At 54.4% G+C, this 16,440-nt stretch overlaps 1 protein-coding gene across 4 annotated transcripts in view; it reads right to left on the bottom strand.

Annotated features, from left to right (window-relative positions):
* Positions 1-6,458: 6,458 nt before the first annotated feature.
* SAP30BP (SAP30 binding protein) overlaps positions 6,459-16,440 on the bottom strand; it is a 33,970-nt gene continuing 23,988 nt past the window's right edge. For 2 of the 4 annotated variants that reach the window (XM_070774067.1, XM_070774066.1), the window contains 8 exons: positions 14,330-14,418; positions 12,058-12,149; positions 11,210-11,270; positions 10,492-10,543; positions 9,466-9,524; positions 8,619-8,699; positions 8,252-8,336; positions 6,459-8,039 (listed from right to left, as the gene is read on the bottom strand). In XM_070774067.1, coding sequence (XP_070630168.1) covers positions 7,858-8,039; positions 8,252-8,336; positions 8,619-8,699; positions 9,466-9,524; positions 10,492-10,543; positions 11,210-11,270; positions 12,058-12,149; positions 14,330-14,418 — 701 coding nt within the window. In that variant the 3' untranslated portion in view covers positions 6,459-7,857. The remainder of the gene's footprint in view (positions 8,040-8,251; positions 8,337-8,618; positions 8,700-9,465; positions 9,525-10,491; positions 10,544-11,209; positions 11,271-12,057; positions 12,150-14,329; positions 14,419-16,440) is intronic. The other 2 variants (XM_070774068.1, XM_019981316.2) reach the window with 1 other exon arrangement.

Below are 16,440 nucleotides of genomic sequence, written 5' to 3' on the forward strand. Positions count from 1 at the left end.
ACCAGAACAGTTTGGTGACCCTTCTAGAGACCTTGTATTAACCCCCACCAGTTGACTGTTTAATCTTTCTTACTCTTAAAACAGTCTCTCCTCTCTCTCACCCCCAAACATTGACTTAAAAAAAATCATTTTATTTATAGATTTTTGGCTCTGCTGGGTGCTTGCTGCTGTTCGGGCTTTTCTCTCGCTGCAGGGAGCAGGGGTTACTCTCTTGTGGTCGTGCAACTGTTTCCCATCGTGGTGGTTTCTCTTGTGGAGGGTGAGCGGGCTTAGGTAGTCGTGGTTCCCCGGCTCTAGAGCACAGGCTCAGCAGTTGTGGCAAACGGGCTTAGTTGCTCCTTGGCACATGGGATCTTCCTGGACCAGGGATCACACCTGTCCTCTGCATTGGCAGGTGGATTCTTAACCACTGAGCCACCAGGGAAGCCCTCCACTATTTTTTGCTTGACGATGTATGTCACTTACTGGACGAGTGGTACCCATTTCTATAAAGAGCTTAAATGATAAATGGACAGTGACTGTGTGACCGGAACAGTTTGGTGACCCATCTAGAGACCTTATCTGGATTTGTCTGGTTACTTCCTCATGGTGTTATTTGACTTGATTTTTATCCTCCTGTAAACTGGAAGTTATGTCTAAAAGCCTGATTAGATTTACAGTTTCTCGTCAAGGATGGTCTTAGGAGATGCTGTGTTTTATCGGATGGCACAGGATGTTAGCTGCCTCACCATCTCTCTTAATTGTAAAAATGCATTTTCACTTTATGATTAAGAAGTAATTAAGAGGGGGTGATGGCGTTTTGTCATCCTGCCCTTTTCCCAACAAACTTTCACTAAACAGTTCTAGCATCCATTGTTGATCCTTGCTTGAATCAATTATTCTTTGGGGGTTGAAGAGTAGACTTTCTGTTTCTATATTTAATAAAAGATATTCTTCAAATTAAAAAAAAAGGTTTCCTTCACCAACTGGGAATGAATTGTACACCTCCAAAATACAGGGTAAAATCTTTTCTTTTTGAGTTATAGAACTTTAAACAATTACTATTACATTACAAAACAACCCCAAAGATTTTTTTAAGTTGTAGTAAAAACATAAAAATTACATCATAATCAGTTATTTATTTAGGCTGTACTTCGTGGCTTGAAGAATCTTAGTTCTCTAACCAGGGATTGAACCCAGGCCAGGGCAGCGAAAGCACCAGACCACTGGACTGCCAGGGAATTCCCTTAACCAGTTTAAACGTATAGATCAACAGTGTTAACTATGTACACGTTGCTGGGAAACAGATTCCCAGAACTTTTTCATCTTGCAAACTGAAACTCTATACCCATTAAATGGCTCCTCACTCCCCCAACCCCCGGTTAACTATCATTCTATTTTCTGAATCAGTGATTTTGACCACTCTCAGTTCAGTTCATTTCAATCGCTCAGTTGTGTCTGACTCTTTGCAACCCCATGGACTATACAGCACTCCAGGCTTCCATGTCCATCACCAACTCCTGGAGTTTGCTCAAACTCATGTCCATCGCGCCAGTGATGCCCTCCAACCATCTCATCCTCTGTCATCCCCTTCTCCTCCTGCCTTCAATCTTTCCCAGCATCAGGGTCTTTTCCAGTGAGTCAGTTCTTTCAGGTGGCGAAAGTATTGGAGTTTCAGCTTCAGCATCAGTCCTGCCAATGAATATTCAGGACTGATTTCCTTTAGGATGGACTGGTTGGATCTCCTTGCAGTCTAAGGGACTACTACTACTCTAGTGCCTCACCTGATTGGAATCACACAATCTGTCTTTTTGTGTTTGGCTTATTTCGCTTAGTATAAAGCCCACAAGCTTCCTCTCTGGTGTGGCATGTGTCGGGGTTTTCTTCCCTTAAGGCTGAATAATGTTTCATTGTATGTATAGACCACATTGTTTTTATCCATTCATCTGTCAATGGACATTGGGTAGCTTCCGCCTCTTCAGTTCAGTTCAGTTCAGTCGCTCAGTCGTGTCCGACTCTTTGCGACCCCATGAATCGCAGCACACCAGGCCTCCCTGTCCATCACCAACTCCTGGAGTTCACCCAGACTCATGTCCATCGAGTCGGTGATGCCACCCAGCCATCTCATCCTCTATCGTCCCCTTCTCCTCCTGCCCCCAATCCCTCCCAGCATCAGAGTCTTTTCCAATGAGTCCACTCTTCACATGAGGTGGCCAAAGTACTGGAGTTTCAGCTTTAGCATCATTCCTTCCAAAGAAATCCCAGGGCTGATTGTAAATTAAGCTGCTATGAACACGGGTGTGCAGTCATTATCTTCCAGACCCTGCTTTCAGTTTTATTGGATATAAACCCAGAAGTGATGGGCCGCGTGGTAGTAGTTCTATTTTAAATTTTAGAGGCCCACCATACTGTTTTCCATAGCAATTGCATCATTTTATAATCCCATCAGCAGTGCACAAAGGTTAATTCTTTTAATTCTAACTTTCAGAGTAAAGAGTTGATATATTCAACTTGAATGGTGACAAATACATTTTTTCTGTTTTTTCAAATCAAATACCATGCACGAATGGATTTTCACTTACCAGTAGTTTACACTGGTGATGTTCTGATATAATAAGCAAGATATGTTTGGTTTTTGTCTATGGTTCTTGGAAAAGCTCTGGAGCAATATAAGTGAAAGTAGAGTCTTTGTTATTCATAAGAAGCCCCTTTCAATATCAACAGAGTTTATGTTAATGAGGTGACTTTTGGAAAGCCACTAAGGTTGGGGGCACTGGTTGCCAGGGGAACCAACCACGTGTTGGAACTTTCAGCCTCAATACTCCCCCACCCTCACCCCAACCCCCAACCTCCGGAGAAGGGGGACGGGTTAGAGATTGACTTCCTTCTCCAAAACAATGTCCAATGATTTAATGAAGCAGGTAATGAAGTGTGTGCGTGCTCAGGTGTCCAGTCATGTCCGATTCTTCGCTACCCCATGGACTGTAACCTGCCAGGCTCCTCTGTCCATGAAATTCTCCAGGCAAGAATATTGGAGTGGGTTGCCATTTCTTTCTCCAATGCATGAAAGTGAAAAGTGAAAGTGAAGCCGCTCAGTCGTGTCTGACTCCTAGCAATCCCGTGGATTGCAGCCTACCAGGCTCCTCCATCCATGGGATCTTCCCGGCAAGAGTACTGTGGGAACCCCCAATTTACAGCCAGTCAGTTGGAAGTCGAGGAGGCCAGGACTTACAATTTGCTTCTGGGTAGGAGACAGTCTTATGGGATGGAGCCCCTTTCACCTCTGGGGTTGGTGCTGACTCTGGGCAGTTGGCATTAGAAGTGTTTGGTTGTGAAAAGCCCGCGCACTTGGTGTGAGAGCTTAGCAGTGTACAGTCAGCAAGGGAGTTTTTCCTTTTTCACAATAATTGGTCAGCGGGAGGTCTTTTCAAACGAGTTCCTCTGACCTTTGAAACCCTCCTTGCAGTCCTCCCTGCTTTCTGGGACACACTGGTGGAGTTCCACTTAGATTTCTGGATTAGCCCTTTCTCTGCGAGCAGCCCTGTTTCCTTTTTGGGAGGGAAGGGTAAGATTCGGATGCTACATGTGCCCCTTGCTACACGGGGCCAGCCATTGCTTCTGGGTCCTTCCGAAGGACATAGCTGATTTGAATCATGAGCTCATATTGATATTTCCAATTCAAATTTAAAATGAGTTTTCTTTGTCTCTTTCCTCTCTATACTTTAGGTTTTGTATTTCCTCCCTGTCTTACACAAAAGCATATTCCCTGCACTGTTCAGCACCTTGCCCTTCATTTCTCCTGAGGACCATTCCAAATCTGGTCACAGCTACCTTTCTTATTCTTTATGTTCAAAGGACCTTGACTTTTTTTTTTAATTATAAAGATTTTATATTTTTGGTCACAAGGCCTGTGGGATCTTACTTCCCTGACCAAGGATCGAATCTGCGCCCCCTGCAGTGGAAGTGTGGAAATCTTAACACTGGACTACCAGGGAAGTCCCTGGAGATTTTCAACATGCATAAAGGCGTTCCTTCACATTAGGGAGAACACCCACACCCTTTCTCTGCAGGTGTGTATCTCTGCCTTGCTCCTGCCTTAAATAAACAAACTGTTTCTCTGTATGCACCTCCCACACCCTGATTTAAAAAAAAAAGAACAAAAAAACCCCTCATGCATAAAATTAGAGAATACAGGGACTTCCCTGGAAGCCTGATCCAGTGGTTAAGACTCAGTGCTCCCAAGGCAGGGGCCATGGGTTTAACCCTCACCTATCTGGGAACTAAGATCCTGCATGCTGCATGGTGTGGCCAAAAAACGCCCCCTCCATCCCTCGCATCACCTGGGCTCTTATCTCATGCCCGGCACTTGGGACAGTGCTGTTGGGCTGTGTGGACAGATGCTGCAAGGCAGTAGTGTTATCTGAGATGCAAGAAAGAGTAGGGAGCACCGAGAAAAGAGCAACTAACGTCCGGGGGAAATCAGGAAAGGATTAAGACAATCTGACCTGCGTGAGAAACGCTGGACTGGAAGAAGCACAAGCTGGAATCAAGATTGCCGGGAGAAATATCAATAACCTCAGATATGCAGATGACACCACCCTTATGGCAGAAAGTGAAGAGGAACTAAAAAGCCTCTTGATGAAAGTGAAAGTGGAGAGTGAAAAAGTTAGCTTAAAGCTCAACATTCAGAAAACGAAGATCATGGCATCCGGTCCCATCACTTCATGGGAAATAGATGGGGAAACAGTGGAAACAGTGTCAGACTTTATTTTTCTGGGCTCCAAAATCACTGCAGATGGTGATTGCAGCCATGAAATTAAAAGACGCTTACTCCTTGGAAGGAAGGTTATGACCAACCTAGATAGCATAGCCAAAAGCAGAGACATTACTTTATCAACAAAGGTTCGTCTAGTCAAGGCTATGGTTTTTCCTGTGGTCACGTATGGATGTGAGAGTTGGACTGTGAAGAAGGCTGAGCGCCGAAGAATTGATGCTTTTGAACTGTGGTGTTGGAGAAGACTCTTGAGAGTCCCTTGGACTGCAAGGAGATCCAACCAGTCCATTCTGAAGGAGATCAGCCCTGGGATTTCTTTGGAAGGAATGATGCTAAAGCTGAAACTCCAGTACTTTGGCCACCTCATGTGAAGAGTTGACTCATTGGAAAAGACTCTGATGCTGGGAGGGATTGGGGGCCAGAGGAGAAGGGGACGACAGAGGATGAGATGGCTGGATGGCATCACTGACTCGATGGACGTGAGTCTGGGTGAACTCCAGGAGTTGGTGATGGACAGGGAGGCCTGGTGTGCTGCGATTCATGGGGTCGCAAAGAGTTGGACAGGACTGAGCAACTGAACTGAACTGACCTGCAATTAAGAAAATCTTCCAAGTGTCGGTGCTGAGGTTGGGAGTGAGAAAGTTGGGAGGAGCCAAGCATGGGGGTGTGGGGGGTGGGGAGAAGGAGGGGAAAGGCTGGAGGGGTGATGAGAATGCTGGTGGCCTTGCCTGCCTGGCTGAAGTGGGTTCTCCTGTGGTCAGTGGGAGACCATGTGACTAGGTAAGAGCTGGGGGGCAGGAAGATGCTGGCCAGACTGGAGCTTGGATGGAAGAGTTTGAGTCAGCAGATGAGGCGAGAGCAACTGGGGGCCGGGGCAGCAGTGACAATGATGGGGAGGGGTTCCTGAAGTGACCCACAGGGTGCGGGGAGAGCATGGGGGTCCAGGGTGCAGTGGCGAGCCCAGGGTAATCCTGATGTCATCACCCAAGATGGGGACCTTGGGGAGAGGGTGGGGCTGTGTGGGTGGGCGGGAGTAGAGTTCAGTTTGGACAGGCTGTGAGCAAGGACAGGGCACTCTGGGACACCCAGCCTTCAGAGAAGGCCGAGAACCTGCCCCTGTGGCTCAGTGGGACTACAGTGGGCAGGCACTAGACCCGATTCACAGGAGAGTTAACCGAAATTCAGCAGGACTAAAGACCTTCACCCACTCACCAGGCTAGTAAGTGGAACAGCTCTAACTCCGGGCTGTCCAACTCCCAGACTTCTCTCCCCAGGGCCCTTGTGACTGGGGCCCCGAGGGGGAATAGCCATTACTGATCGGATGGCTCGGTGGCACGTCTGGGAGGGCCTGGAGGACAGTTGAAGGCCATGATCCAGGCTGATTTTATCATCTCTAGAGGGTGCTTCCCTCCTTGGTCTAAAACAAGCAGGAGCTGGACTGACCAACAACAAGCCTGGATAGAGTACTCTATAAACGTATCCCTGGTGGCTCAGTGGTAAGTTAGCCACTAGTGCCTGATAATGCAGGAGACACAAGTTCAATCCCTGGGTTGCGAAGATCCCCTGGAGAACACAATGGCAACCCACTCCAGTATTCTTGTCTGAGAAACCCCATGGACAGAGGGGCCTGGTGGGCTACAGTCTGTGGGGCTGCAGAGTCAGACATGACTGAGCAACAACAGCGATGCATAAATCATCTCATAGGTTCCTCACAACCAGCTCAAAAAGCTTTATTACCATGATTTGACAGAGAAGACTTACAGAGCAAAAGGCCTGAGACACACATGACTCAAACACAATTTGTTTTAACCTGGGCTCCAGAGCAGAGGTGCTGACTCCGAGGTCCCAGCTGCCGCCACATGAGCTCCCTGGGGCCCTGGCGGAGGCTGCAGGCGGGAAGCCCTCTCTCTATGTCTGAGGGCTGCGAAGTTCCTCAAAGGACAGGGAGACATGCCCTCTTCTGCAGCTGGGGATGTGTTTGTGGGGAGGGGGCAGGGGTGGCTCCATCTCTACTCTGGGGGCCGCAGGGCTGGGTCGTCACACTCCCCCAGTCATGCACCAGCATCCGGTGCCTCCTGGGGACCACTTTTCTGAACCCCTGCCCACTCTGGGGAAGCAGGTCAGCTCTTCACAGCCTCGCTTCCTTCTCTGACGCTCGGCCCTTCCGCTGGTGGGGAGAGAGCTGCCTGAGAGCAGGAAAAGCACTCTTTCCCTCCAGACCCGGGACTCCAGGCCTGGCAGCTGCTGGGAAATCTGTTCTGGCCCCAGAGGAGCCCAGCGGCCACTGGCGCTGCCCGAGGGCTGCTGTGGGGCAGAGATAACAGGCACAGGAAGGGTGGGGTGGCAGATCCTCCCAGGAGCTGGACTTAACGTAAACAATGAATGGCTGCCCAGCCAGGCCAGGAGGTGACTCATCTCCCCACTGCAACCTGCCCCCTCCCTGCGAGGGTCAGGGGTCAGCTCCCGCCCTTCTGGTGACTGGTGAGACTTCAAAGGCCAGGGTGTGTCCAAGAGGTGGTTGGAGGAGGGCTCAATTGCGCCCAGGGGAGGACAGGCTGGGCTCCTGACAGCTGGTGGGGTTCAGAGCTCCAGGACCAGGGCAGCGGGAGCCCAGGCCTTCCCCCCTCTACCCCTGCCTGCCTGTGCCAAGAGACGTTCACTGGGAATGACCGAGGTGACTTCTCGGGCCACCCCCTCTGAGCCGGCTGCAGGCTGCGGTCACCCCACTGTCAACCCCGAGGTGAGGATCCAACCGAGAAGACGAGAGGACACTTGAGTTTTCACATTTGCCTGAAAACAGACTGTGAAGAGACCAGGGCATCCAAGATGCTGAGACGTGAGAACGCGGCACTTTTAATCGGGTGCAGACCCCGTGGCGGGGATGCCGTCCAGAGCCCCGCTCCTCTGCAGCCCCGTCTCTTCCAGGCCAAATGCCACCCGGAGTTCCTCGCAGGGAGGAGGGAGAGGAACGGGTCCCAGTCCTGAAATGTACAATGTGGAACCTCCCAGAGGCCGCGGTCTCGTCAGGTCCCAGAGTGGCTCCTCCCCTCCATTGAGGGGAGACTGTCCGAGCCACCCTAAGCCGGTCCCTGGGGTCCCTCGCGTCACTGCTTGGCCTTCTTCACGATGGTGCCCACGGCAGAGATAACGGTGGTCTTGGAGCCGCTGGCGCTGGTGGTCACGGTGACAACAGCTGGCAGGGTGGCCGTGGTGGTGAGGATGGTGGGCTGGGCTATGGTCGTCACCGGGATGGCTGAGTCCCACTTGCTCTTTCTCTTCTGGGCATCTGGGGACGAGGCCAGAGAGAAGTCAGGGCCCACCCAGGCCAGTGGTCTGAGACCAGGGAGCACAAACGGCAGGGACAGCCCCAGGAAGCCGAGGGCAGCCGGGGAGCCGGGACCCACCCCAGGCCCAGAGCGCCACCACCCTGCTCCCGCAGATAAGGCAGGAAGGCCCTGGCTGCGTCTGCGGGGGAGGCGGGGAGCGGAGCCGCTGTACCTGCGACGGCTGTGCTGGCCGTGGTGGTGGTGGTGGCCGTGGCGTTGGTCGTGGTGCCCTTCTTGGTGCCCGTCACAAACTCAATCTGGGGGTGAGAGGGACGATCGTTAGTCAGGACCTGCGCACAGTGCGCATCCACATCTTTTTGCCAGCTGTCTGCTCCTGGGGCACAGGAGGCAATTTGGCACTGCACGAGGGAAGCGCTGAGAACCAGCTGTGACTGTCCAGCAGGGGAAGCGTTGGAGAGGCGCCTGGAGAGGACGGTTAATCCTCGGAAGAGAGCTTCCCGCAGACACCGGGCCCCTCCCGCCATGGCCATCTCTGCGCTGCTGGGGCACCCCTGCCCGCCCAGGCCCCGCCCTCACACCTCGGGGGAGGCGGTGCCCATGCGCACAGGGGAAGGACAGCTCCGGCCCCCAGGTGCTGCAGACACGTCCCTGCAACAAGCCTGGGGTTTGGAAAGGGGGAAGGAGAGAGAGTTGGCAAATTCAATCAAGGGTTAAGAATGAGGACCCCTGATCGCCCCAGCACCAGCTCCCAGAGAGATCAACCCTGTGGCCCCAGGGAGGGGGGCAGGGGACACACGTCCTGGAGGCCACATGTGCTGCGGGAGGACCAGGCTAAACCACAGGTGGAAGGGCGGGCGTCCTGCGGCTGTGTTCTCTCTCTGAGACTCCGGTCAGAAAGGGCACAGCCCAGAGGACTTGGTCTCACGGCCAAGTTTCGGTCCCCTGAAGGACCGAGACCAGAGGCAAGCAGCACGCTCAGGGTCCTGACGTGAGGGGTCACCTGGCCACGGGAGGCACACGGAAGCACTCAGGCGGGCTGCAGAGGCCATGCTGGAAGCCAAGAACGGCACAGACCAGAGCGCCCTGGGAAGGATGTACTTCCTCCGTTTAGGCTGAGGAGACTGCCGATGGGCCCAAAGGGAGAAAGCCCCCAGGGCTCGGCAGCTATAAGGGTGTGTGTCGGGGGAGGGGACATAATGCAGCCAACATTAAGTCCCGAGAAACCAAGTGGAAGCAGCCTGGGAAGCGTCTTCAAGCTGAGTCATGGAGGCTTAAAATCCAGCACATCTAAGGCTGCTCACAGTGTCGCCGGGTGATGAACCAGCGGTGGGGGGTGGGGGTAAGGGAAGCCCCCTGGCTCAGCCTGCAGGACCCATGCGCCTCAGACAGCTGCCCCCTTCATCAGGACGTCCACCCATCACTTACTTTGGTTCGCTCCTTTTTGGCCTTTTCCAACTTGTCCATTTCAATCTTCTGGGCTTTGGCTATGAAGACAGGATAGGTAGTCACAGAGCAGCGGATTAAACAAGAAGGTAATTCGGGCCAAAGCAGCCCAGACAGCTGCCTGCCGCTCTCCCGGGGCTCCTGCTTGCAGCATCGCTTTGTGATGGGCAGTCACGAGCCAGCCCTCAGCCAGCACGAAGCTGGGCCTCACAGTCCAAAGGCCCCGATGCTGGGGCTGCGCACCGTCTGGAGGGGTGAGCTGCTCCTGGGCTCCAGCCACGGGGGAATGCTGGCCTAGGGTAACCACCTCCTCAGCAACCGGGATCTTAGATTTGCACTGTTTCTTTTCTGGCCTGGCTGCACAGCACGTGGGATCTTAGTACCTTGACCAGGGAATCAAACTTGAGCCCCCTAGAGTGGAGGTGCGGAGTCTTAAGCACTTGACCACCAGAGAAGTCTCTGGATTTTTAGATAAAACACTAGCACTAAATTCCAATTAAAGCAAGACAGAACTTATAAGGGCCAACACCACACACCACGGGCCAGATCTGGTGGTCCACAGGCCGCTGCTTTGGGACCTGGCACCCGAGGGAGCGGGCCCCTTGAAACTCCTCCCAGTTCTCCCAGCCGGGCCCCTGCACAGAGCTGCACTTCCGCCGGCCCCCCGCCTGGCACCCGCCCACACCTGCTGGGCCAGCCTCTGTGCACCTTCAGACCTTGTTCGGACAGTGTCCTCCACAAGGCTGCCCACCCTCCCCTGGCCCCTGGTTAGGTGGCCCAGCCTGCATCTTCATCACTCCACTCGTTATTGCTGGAATCACTCCTTTGATCCTGTCTTCTTCGCTGTGTTGTAAGCTTCTTAAGTCAGGGATGGGGGTCTGGATGGTTCAAGGCTGCATAGTCAGCTCCTCAGACATGGCCGAACACGGAGGAGACCCTGAAACCTGTGTTGCCTAATGACTGGAGGGACAGATGGATGGGTGAGCAGGCAGATGAACGGCTACCCACCTAATGCCTCATAGTAGGAGTCTTCAGACCAGCCGTGGGGGTCAAACATATCCTGAAAAAGAAAAGTTCAAAGTTGCTGCTGCTGCTGCTAACTCGCTGGTCGTGTCCAACTGTGCGACCCCAGAGACAGCAGCCCACCAGGCTCCCCCGTCCCTGGGATTCTCCAGGCAAGAACACTGGAGTGGGTTGCCATTTCCTCCTCCAATGCATGCAAGTGAAAAGTGAAAGTGAAGTCGCTCAGTCGTGTCCGACTCCTAGTGACCCCATGGACTGCAACCCACCAGGCTCCTCCGTCCATGGGATTTTCCAGGCAAGAGTACCGGAGTGGGGTGCCATTGCCTTCTCCGTCAAAGTTGCAGAAAGGGCCAATAAATGGAAATGACTCAGAAACCACATGCTTCTCCCCAAGTCTTTCCATGGATCTTCCTGGCCTGGAGTCTCTGGCCTTCAAGGGCAGGGAGGCTCAGATGCTATCCTGTCTCCAGCCAACCCTCCTTAGGAAAGTGAGGGCAGAAAAGCACTGTGGACGGCTGATCTACGCGGCACGGCGAGTCCAACCAGCAGAGGCCCCGGGCTCAAACAAGGGAGAGGGGGACAGCTCTCCTCTGCTGGCAGCGTGCCACACGGACCTTTCAGTGGCTCCAGGTTGAAGCCAGTGGAGAGGGCGCAGGGCCCTGGGTCCCCTCCCTCACCCGCCGCCTCTGCAGGTGGCACATACCTTTGGATAGTTGGTGCCGAGTTCGTCAATCGCACAGAACTGGATGAGCTTCTCATAGATGCTGAAAAAAGAAGACCACAGGGTGCTGAGCGGGCCTGAGCCCGAGGCCCTGCGTAGCACCGGATTCCAGGAGGTCAGAGCCATTTAGCACTTGCGTGCAGACCAAGTCTTTAGCCCAGTTGAACTATTCTAAACAAGTTTCCAAACAGGAGGGCAAATGTCCATTGACTTGACATTAAAAGTCACTTCTGGCCTTCCAACCTTCCACAGAGAGGGACTGGGGCCAGTGGCCAGAGCGAGTATGGTGTCAAGATGAGGTTTCAACTGGACATCAGACCTTCAGCCTGTGGGGCTGGGTTGGGGCCTCCCCATTTAGGCCCACAGGGGCAAGGGCAGCTCTCGCCAATCGGCACACGAGGCTCTTTCCTGGGTGTGTCACTTGCTGGAACACTGGACAGAGTGAGACCGAGACACAGGTCTGTTTGTCAAACCTGCATACAGAGTCAACAACTTTCTAGAGGTAGGAGGACCTGGGGTGACCATCTAGACAATCCCCTCCTCGCACAGCTGAGGACACTAAGGCCTCAGATCACGCACTCCAGGAGGAGGGAATGAGAGCCCAGGCAGAACCACCAGCCCACGTCTCGCGGCTTCCCCTCCGCACCTGCTGCCTGGCTCTTCAACGGCAGACGAAGCCTCAGCGAGGTTAACGCAGTCCGGGTGACAGTCCCTTTGGGCTCAGCTGGGATCTGAGCAGGGCCTCTCCCTGCACCTCTCTGGGGGCATTCCTGTCCCCAGTCCAACATCACCCCTCCCACCGTCCCCCTGCTGGCTCACAGAAAACTCACCTGGGATTCCGAAATTCCTTCTTCCTCTGGATAATGTAGTTCATGTCCATCCCCTCCTTTATCTTCCGCTCATACAGCTTCTGGATCTTGTCCTACAGAAGGGGGACAAAAAGACGATGGTGACGGAACCCCTCACGATCCCAGCCTGTGGTCATGTGCTGTGGACACGAGGACCTGGGGGAGCCACGTGAAGTCCTGCTCCGGCCAGACGGTCTTCCTCCACCCAGTGCAGACGAGACAGACAGAGACCAGTCTGCTTTCGCTGTGCTTTCTCCTGATCCCCTCTGGGTGGTCAGCAGCAGGAGGAATAAGAAGCTGGAGCTAGAGAAGCCATGGAGAAGACAGTGAACAAACCCCACTTGGGGATCAGCTACTGAATCATCTGAAGAGGAGCTTCAAGAGTTAGTGTTGACAGGTGGGGGCTGAATGCTGGATTTTAATTTTAACATGGGGTTAAGACCCAGCAGGAGACCTGGGAAGGCAGGAGAGGTGTCACAAGCCTCCCCAGTGTCCTCTGAGGGGAGGCTCACAGCTGGCCAGTCCTTGTCACTTTACCAAGAGGCACTGCTGGGGGTCAAGAGCCAGTTTCTCATCCAGTCTCCCCTCAAGCTCTGTTCTCTGGCTCAATGGGAAACCAGAGAACCACCTGGCAGGGTCCAGGCCAGTGTCACAGGTGTCCTGAGGCCCACAGAGACAATACCAGCAACAGATGGCGTCAGGGCTGCCCGGGGAGTTGAAGAGGCCCCAGGAACCCAAGCCTCAGGGCCGGGCCACCTCGGAGGAGGAGCAGGCTTACCCAGCGAGGCTGGCGCTGGCCCAGGGCAGGGTCTCTTGGCAGCCTCCCCAACTAGTGGCAGCTAAACACAGACTGTCCAGGAAGAAACCACTTGGGGTGCTCTTCACCTGCAAGAGGAGGTGGGCGGGGGGGCAGGGCCTGAGCGAGGTCCTCTGGAACGTCAGGAAAGGAGACCCACTCCTGTCAGGAGTCAAGACTGCCCAGGGGAAGCACTGAGCTGGAGACAGAGGTCTGTAACATGTTTGCCAGGCAGAGAGAAGCCGAGCGCATGCCTCTGTGTCCTCGCTCTGCAGGTGATGGAGGCAGGCCATCCCGGAAGGCTTGGCAGGTGGGGGCACTGCTGTATCTTACAGATGAGTTCTCTGTGTGCCCTCGGCCGTCAGGTGGGTTCTCCTATCTCAGGGGAACTAAAACCTTTGCTCAGTGTCATGGTTTCTGCCACTAGCAGGATCTAAAAAGGAGAGACATTTTGATATTCAAGGCTGGGGCTGGCTATCTCTGCCTGGTGACTGCTGGACTGTCCTTAGGCTGCGGCTTGTTGCCTGGAGCGTGAGTGGCACGGGGCCGGGGGTGGGGTGGTATGTGGTGGTGGTGGGGAGACGACTCAGCCAAGGGAAGGGGTTTCCAGGAAGAGAAGGGACTGTGTGCGGCAGCCCAGCCCCGCTCGGCACCCACCCAGGTCGCCGCATGCCCAGCCCCAGCCCCATCAGTCATCCGTCCGTCAGCGTGTGCGAGCGCTAGCGGCGTAGCCAGAGGCCCCGCTCGGGGGCAGCCGTGGGTGTCTGCCCTACTGTCACAAGGTCCCCTTCAAAGGGGAACACGCAGAGGGACAAGGAGAAACCGCCACTGAGGCTGACAGGGAAGAGTAAGGCCAGCTGTTCCCTGAGGGCCTGCTCCCGAGGTGAGCGCACTCCACACTCCATCTCCGCAAGTCAGGGATCATCAGACAGGAAGCCAGTGAACCGCCATTTCAGGAAAACGAGGACTGAAGCGCATGCATTTACACGCGTGTGCATTTGCGGAGAAGGCAATGGCAACCCACTCCAGTGTTCTTGCCTGGAGAATCCCAGGGACGGTGGAGCCTGATGGGCTGCTGTCTATGGGGTCACACAGAGTCTGACACGACTGAAGCGACTTAGCAGCAGCATTTGCATTCCTATTGTTTCTTGAACATTCTGATGACCCCTCAGGTTCTTAGCCAAGTTCCTTCGGAGACATTCCCTGGGCTCAAGGGTGCCCAGAACAGGCATGTTGTTTGCTCTGCTGGCAGTGTCCCGGGGCAGGCGGGGGCCCAGCTGAGGCTGCAGAGGCAGCCGGGGGTAGGGCGCCGGCTCCTGGGAGCGGCCTAAGTGAGGTCACCAGGACTGCAGGCTCCTTCCCACTTGGGCTATTTCTTTTCCAGAAGCCGCTTAAAGTCAGACCCAGCCAGACACCCGCCCAGTCCGCACGGGCCTCAGCAGCTGAGCGTGCACGTACCTGTAAGTGGTTTGAGCACCGGCCAGGGGGCTCTGGAGGGATCTTGATCTCATCAGGTGACATGTTCCGGACTCTTTCAGAAAAGGAGGCTGCAGAGAGAACAGAGGAGTTCTGTGGGTGCGCGGGAGGGTCAGGGTGGGGGCCTGACATGGACAATAAAAAACCCTTCAAGACAAGAAAGGTACATAAAGTGTTTTCAAGGAGGGATCACACACTACAAAATGGTAAAACAGGGCATGCAGAGTGGCTCTCTGAGGGTGCATCTGAGTTGAACTTAAATGACCTGAAGGAGCCAGTAGGCGCAGCGGGGAAAGAAGTTCAGGCAGAGGGCGCGAGCGGCCATATCACAGCCAGGCCCAGAGGAAGGACTGTGTCCTGGGGTGCTGGTGACTGTGGTGCTGGGAGGTGGGAGGGGCAGACCCACGACCCGCAGCCATCTGCCCCTTTCTCTGGTGTAAATTCTCCCGTCATGGCCAATCAATTTCAAGCTACCAATGTGAAGTCGTGAGCTCAGGGCTGGGAAGACATGCGCACAAGGCTCTGCCTCCCACGGGCTCTGCCCCTGAAACACCCTCCCAGGATCCTGGGGACTCAGAGCTGCTTGGTGCTGTCCTTCCGTCTCAGGCTCTGCTACCCAGGGTCCACCAGAAGCTCAGGGTTCCCTGGGCTTCGGGACTCAGCATTCAAAACTGCTTTGTACGTAAATGACATCTATTCAATACAAAACGACCTGCTGGTTATTAGCTTCGGGTCCTTCAGCAGTAAATCAATCAACCCTCACTCGGTCCACTTCATTCCTGGGAACAACAGGCCTGATTCTGAAGTGAAGACCCACAGCTCCCAAGGGACAATTCCCTTGGCGATGTGCCCTGCCCACCCGTTTCTCTCTCCCTTCATTCCCCTCCCTGCTGCCTCCAGCCACCCTGGCAACTGCAGAGTCGTGCTCTGGATCACCCAGACAATGTGCTGCTTGTTGTAAGATTCTGTCTGTGCTTTTCAAGGCATTCGCTCAAGAAAAGGACTATGCAATGAGCAAACAGCAGGCGGAGCAGGGTGGGGCAGGATGAAGGCAAAGAATGGACAACCCAGCACCACTAACACCCAGCAAGTACCCACTGGGCACCGACATGTGCCAGCCCTGGCATGACTCTCTCAGCCCCGAAATGGCCGCCTAGACTACCAGTGGACGGCCGGGTGAGCCTTTCCCTTCTCTCCTGGGGCTGGATTAATATTTTCTTAGCAGATAAGGTGCTTTGATTTCTGCTTTGAGCTTCACTTCTCAGCTGCTGCCAAACGAGCCTGCACACACTGAGGCTGGAGCTCGAGCCCAGGGACCATCTCCCAGCAAGGCTACACGTGCCGATTCTCACTGTCGGAGGAGCCTCCCTGGATGTGCCCCAGAGCAGGGCGTCGGCGTGTCATCCTGCTGTGGACCGAGACACCAGTGCGGTCTGGGAGCACGCTCCACCATGGGGCCATGTGCTTCTCTTTGCTCAGCCCCTTCCGTCTCCTGCCTCCTGAAGCAAGGGTGACACCCTGGTCTCATCCCAACTTCCTCCTTCCTCCCAGCCCTGGGAGAGGCAGGCGTTCTAAGCTGGAGGCTCAAGCAGGCTGCAGAGGCTAGCTGAGAGTGGGACTGCCTGGGCTGTGCTGGCTCTCGCGTTTCATAAGCATCAGCACCAAAAGCCAGGAAGGCCAGGGCAGGCTCTGGGTGCACAGCAGGGGGAGACGGCTCCCCTGGGTGGGGAGAGTGTGTGTGCACGTGACAGAGAGACAAAGAGCGCCCTTTGGCATTTGCCAGGAAAGCCTTTTGGAAAAACAGGGCGTGCCGCTGTTGCCATTAGCAACCCACCCACCCAAGCGGACAGAGTGACAGGGAGGGGAGAGTCCTCCCAAGCTCGTGGGCTGGGACTGGGCTGGGAACAGAGAGTTCCTCTCTGGAACAATGGCGAATGAAGGCACACATTCAGAAAACGCGGTACAAGTTTCTCTTGCAGATTTCAGGAGCAATCTTCCTGCAACTCTGTCCTTCCTAAGTCTCAGAATGCATCTGAAGCAGAAGACATCAGACCCACACATAGGGCTGCTGGAGCCGCCACAGCTGCCTCAAA

The sequence above is a fragment of the Bos indicus genome, chromosome 19 (assembly GCF_029378745.1).
Source record: "Bos indicus isolate NIAB-ARS_2022 breed Sahiwal x Tharparkar chromosome 19, NIAB-ARS_B.indTharparkar_mat_pri_1.0, whole genome shotgun sequence".
NCBI lineage: Eukaryota > Metazoa > Chordata > Mammalia > Artiodactyla > Bovidae > Bos > Bos indicus.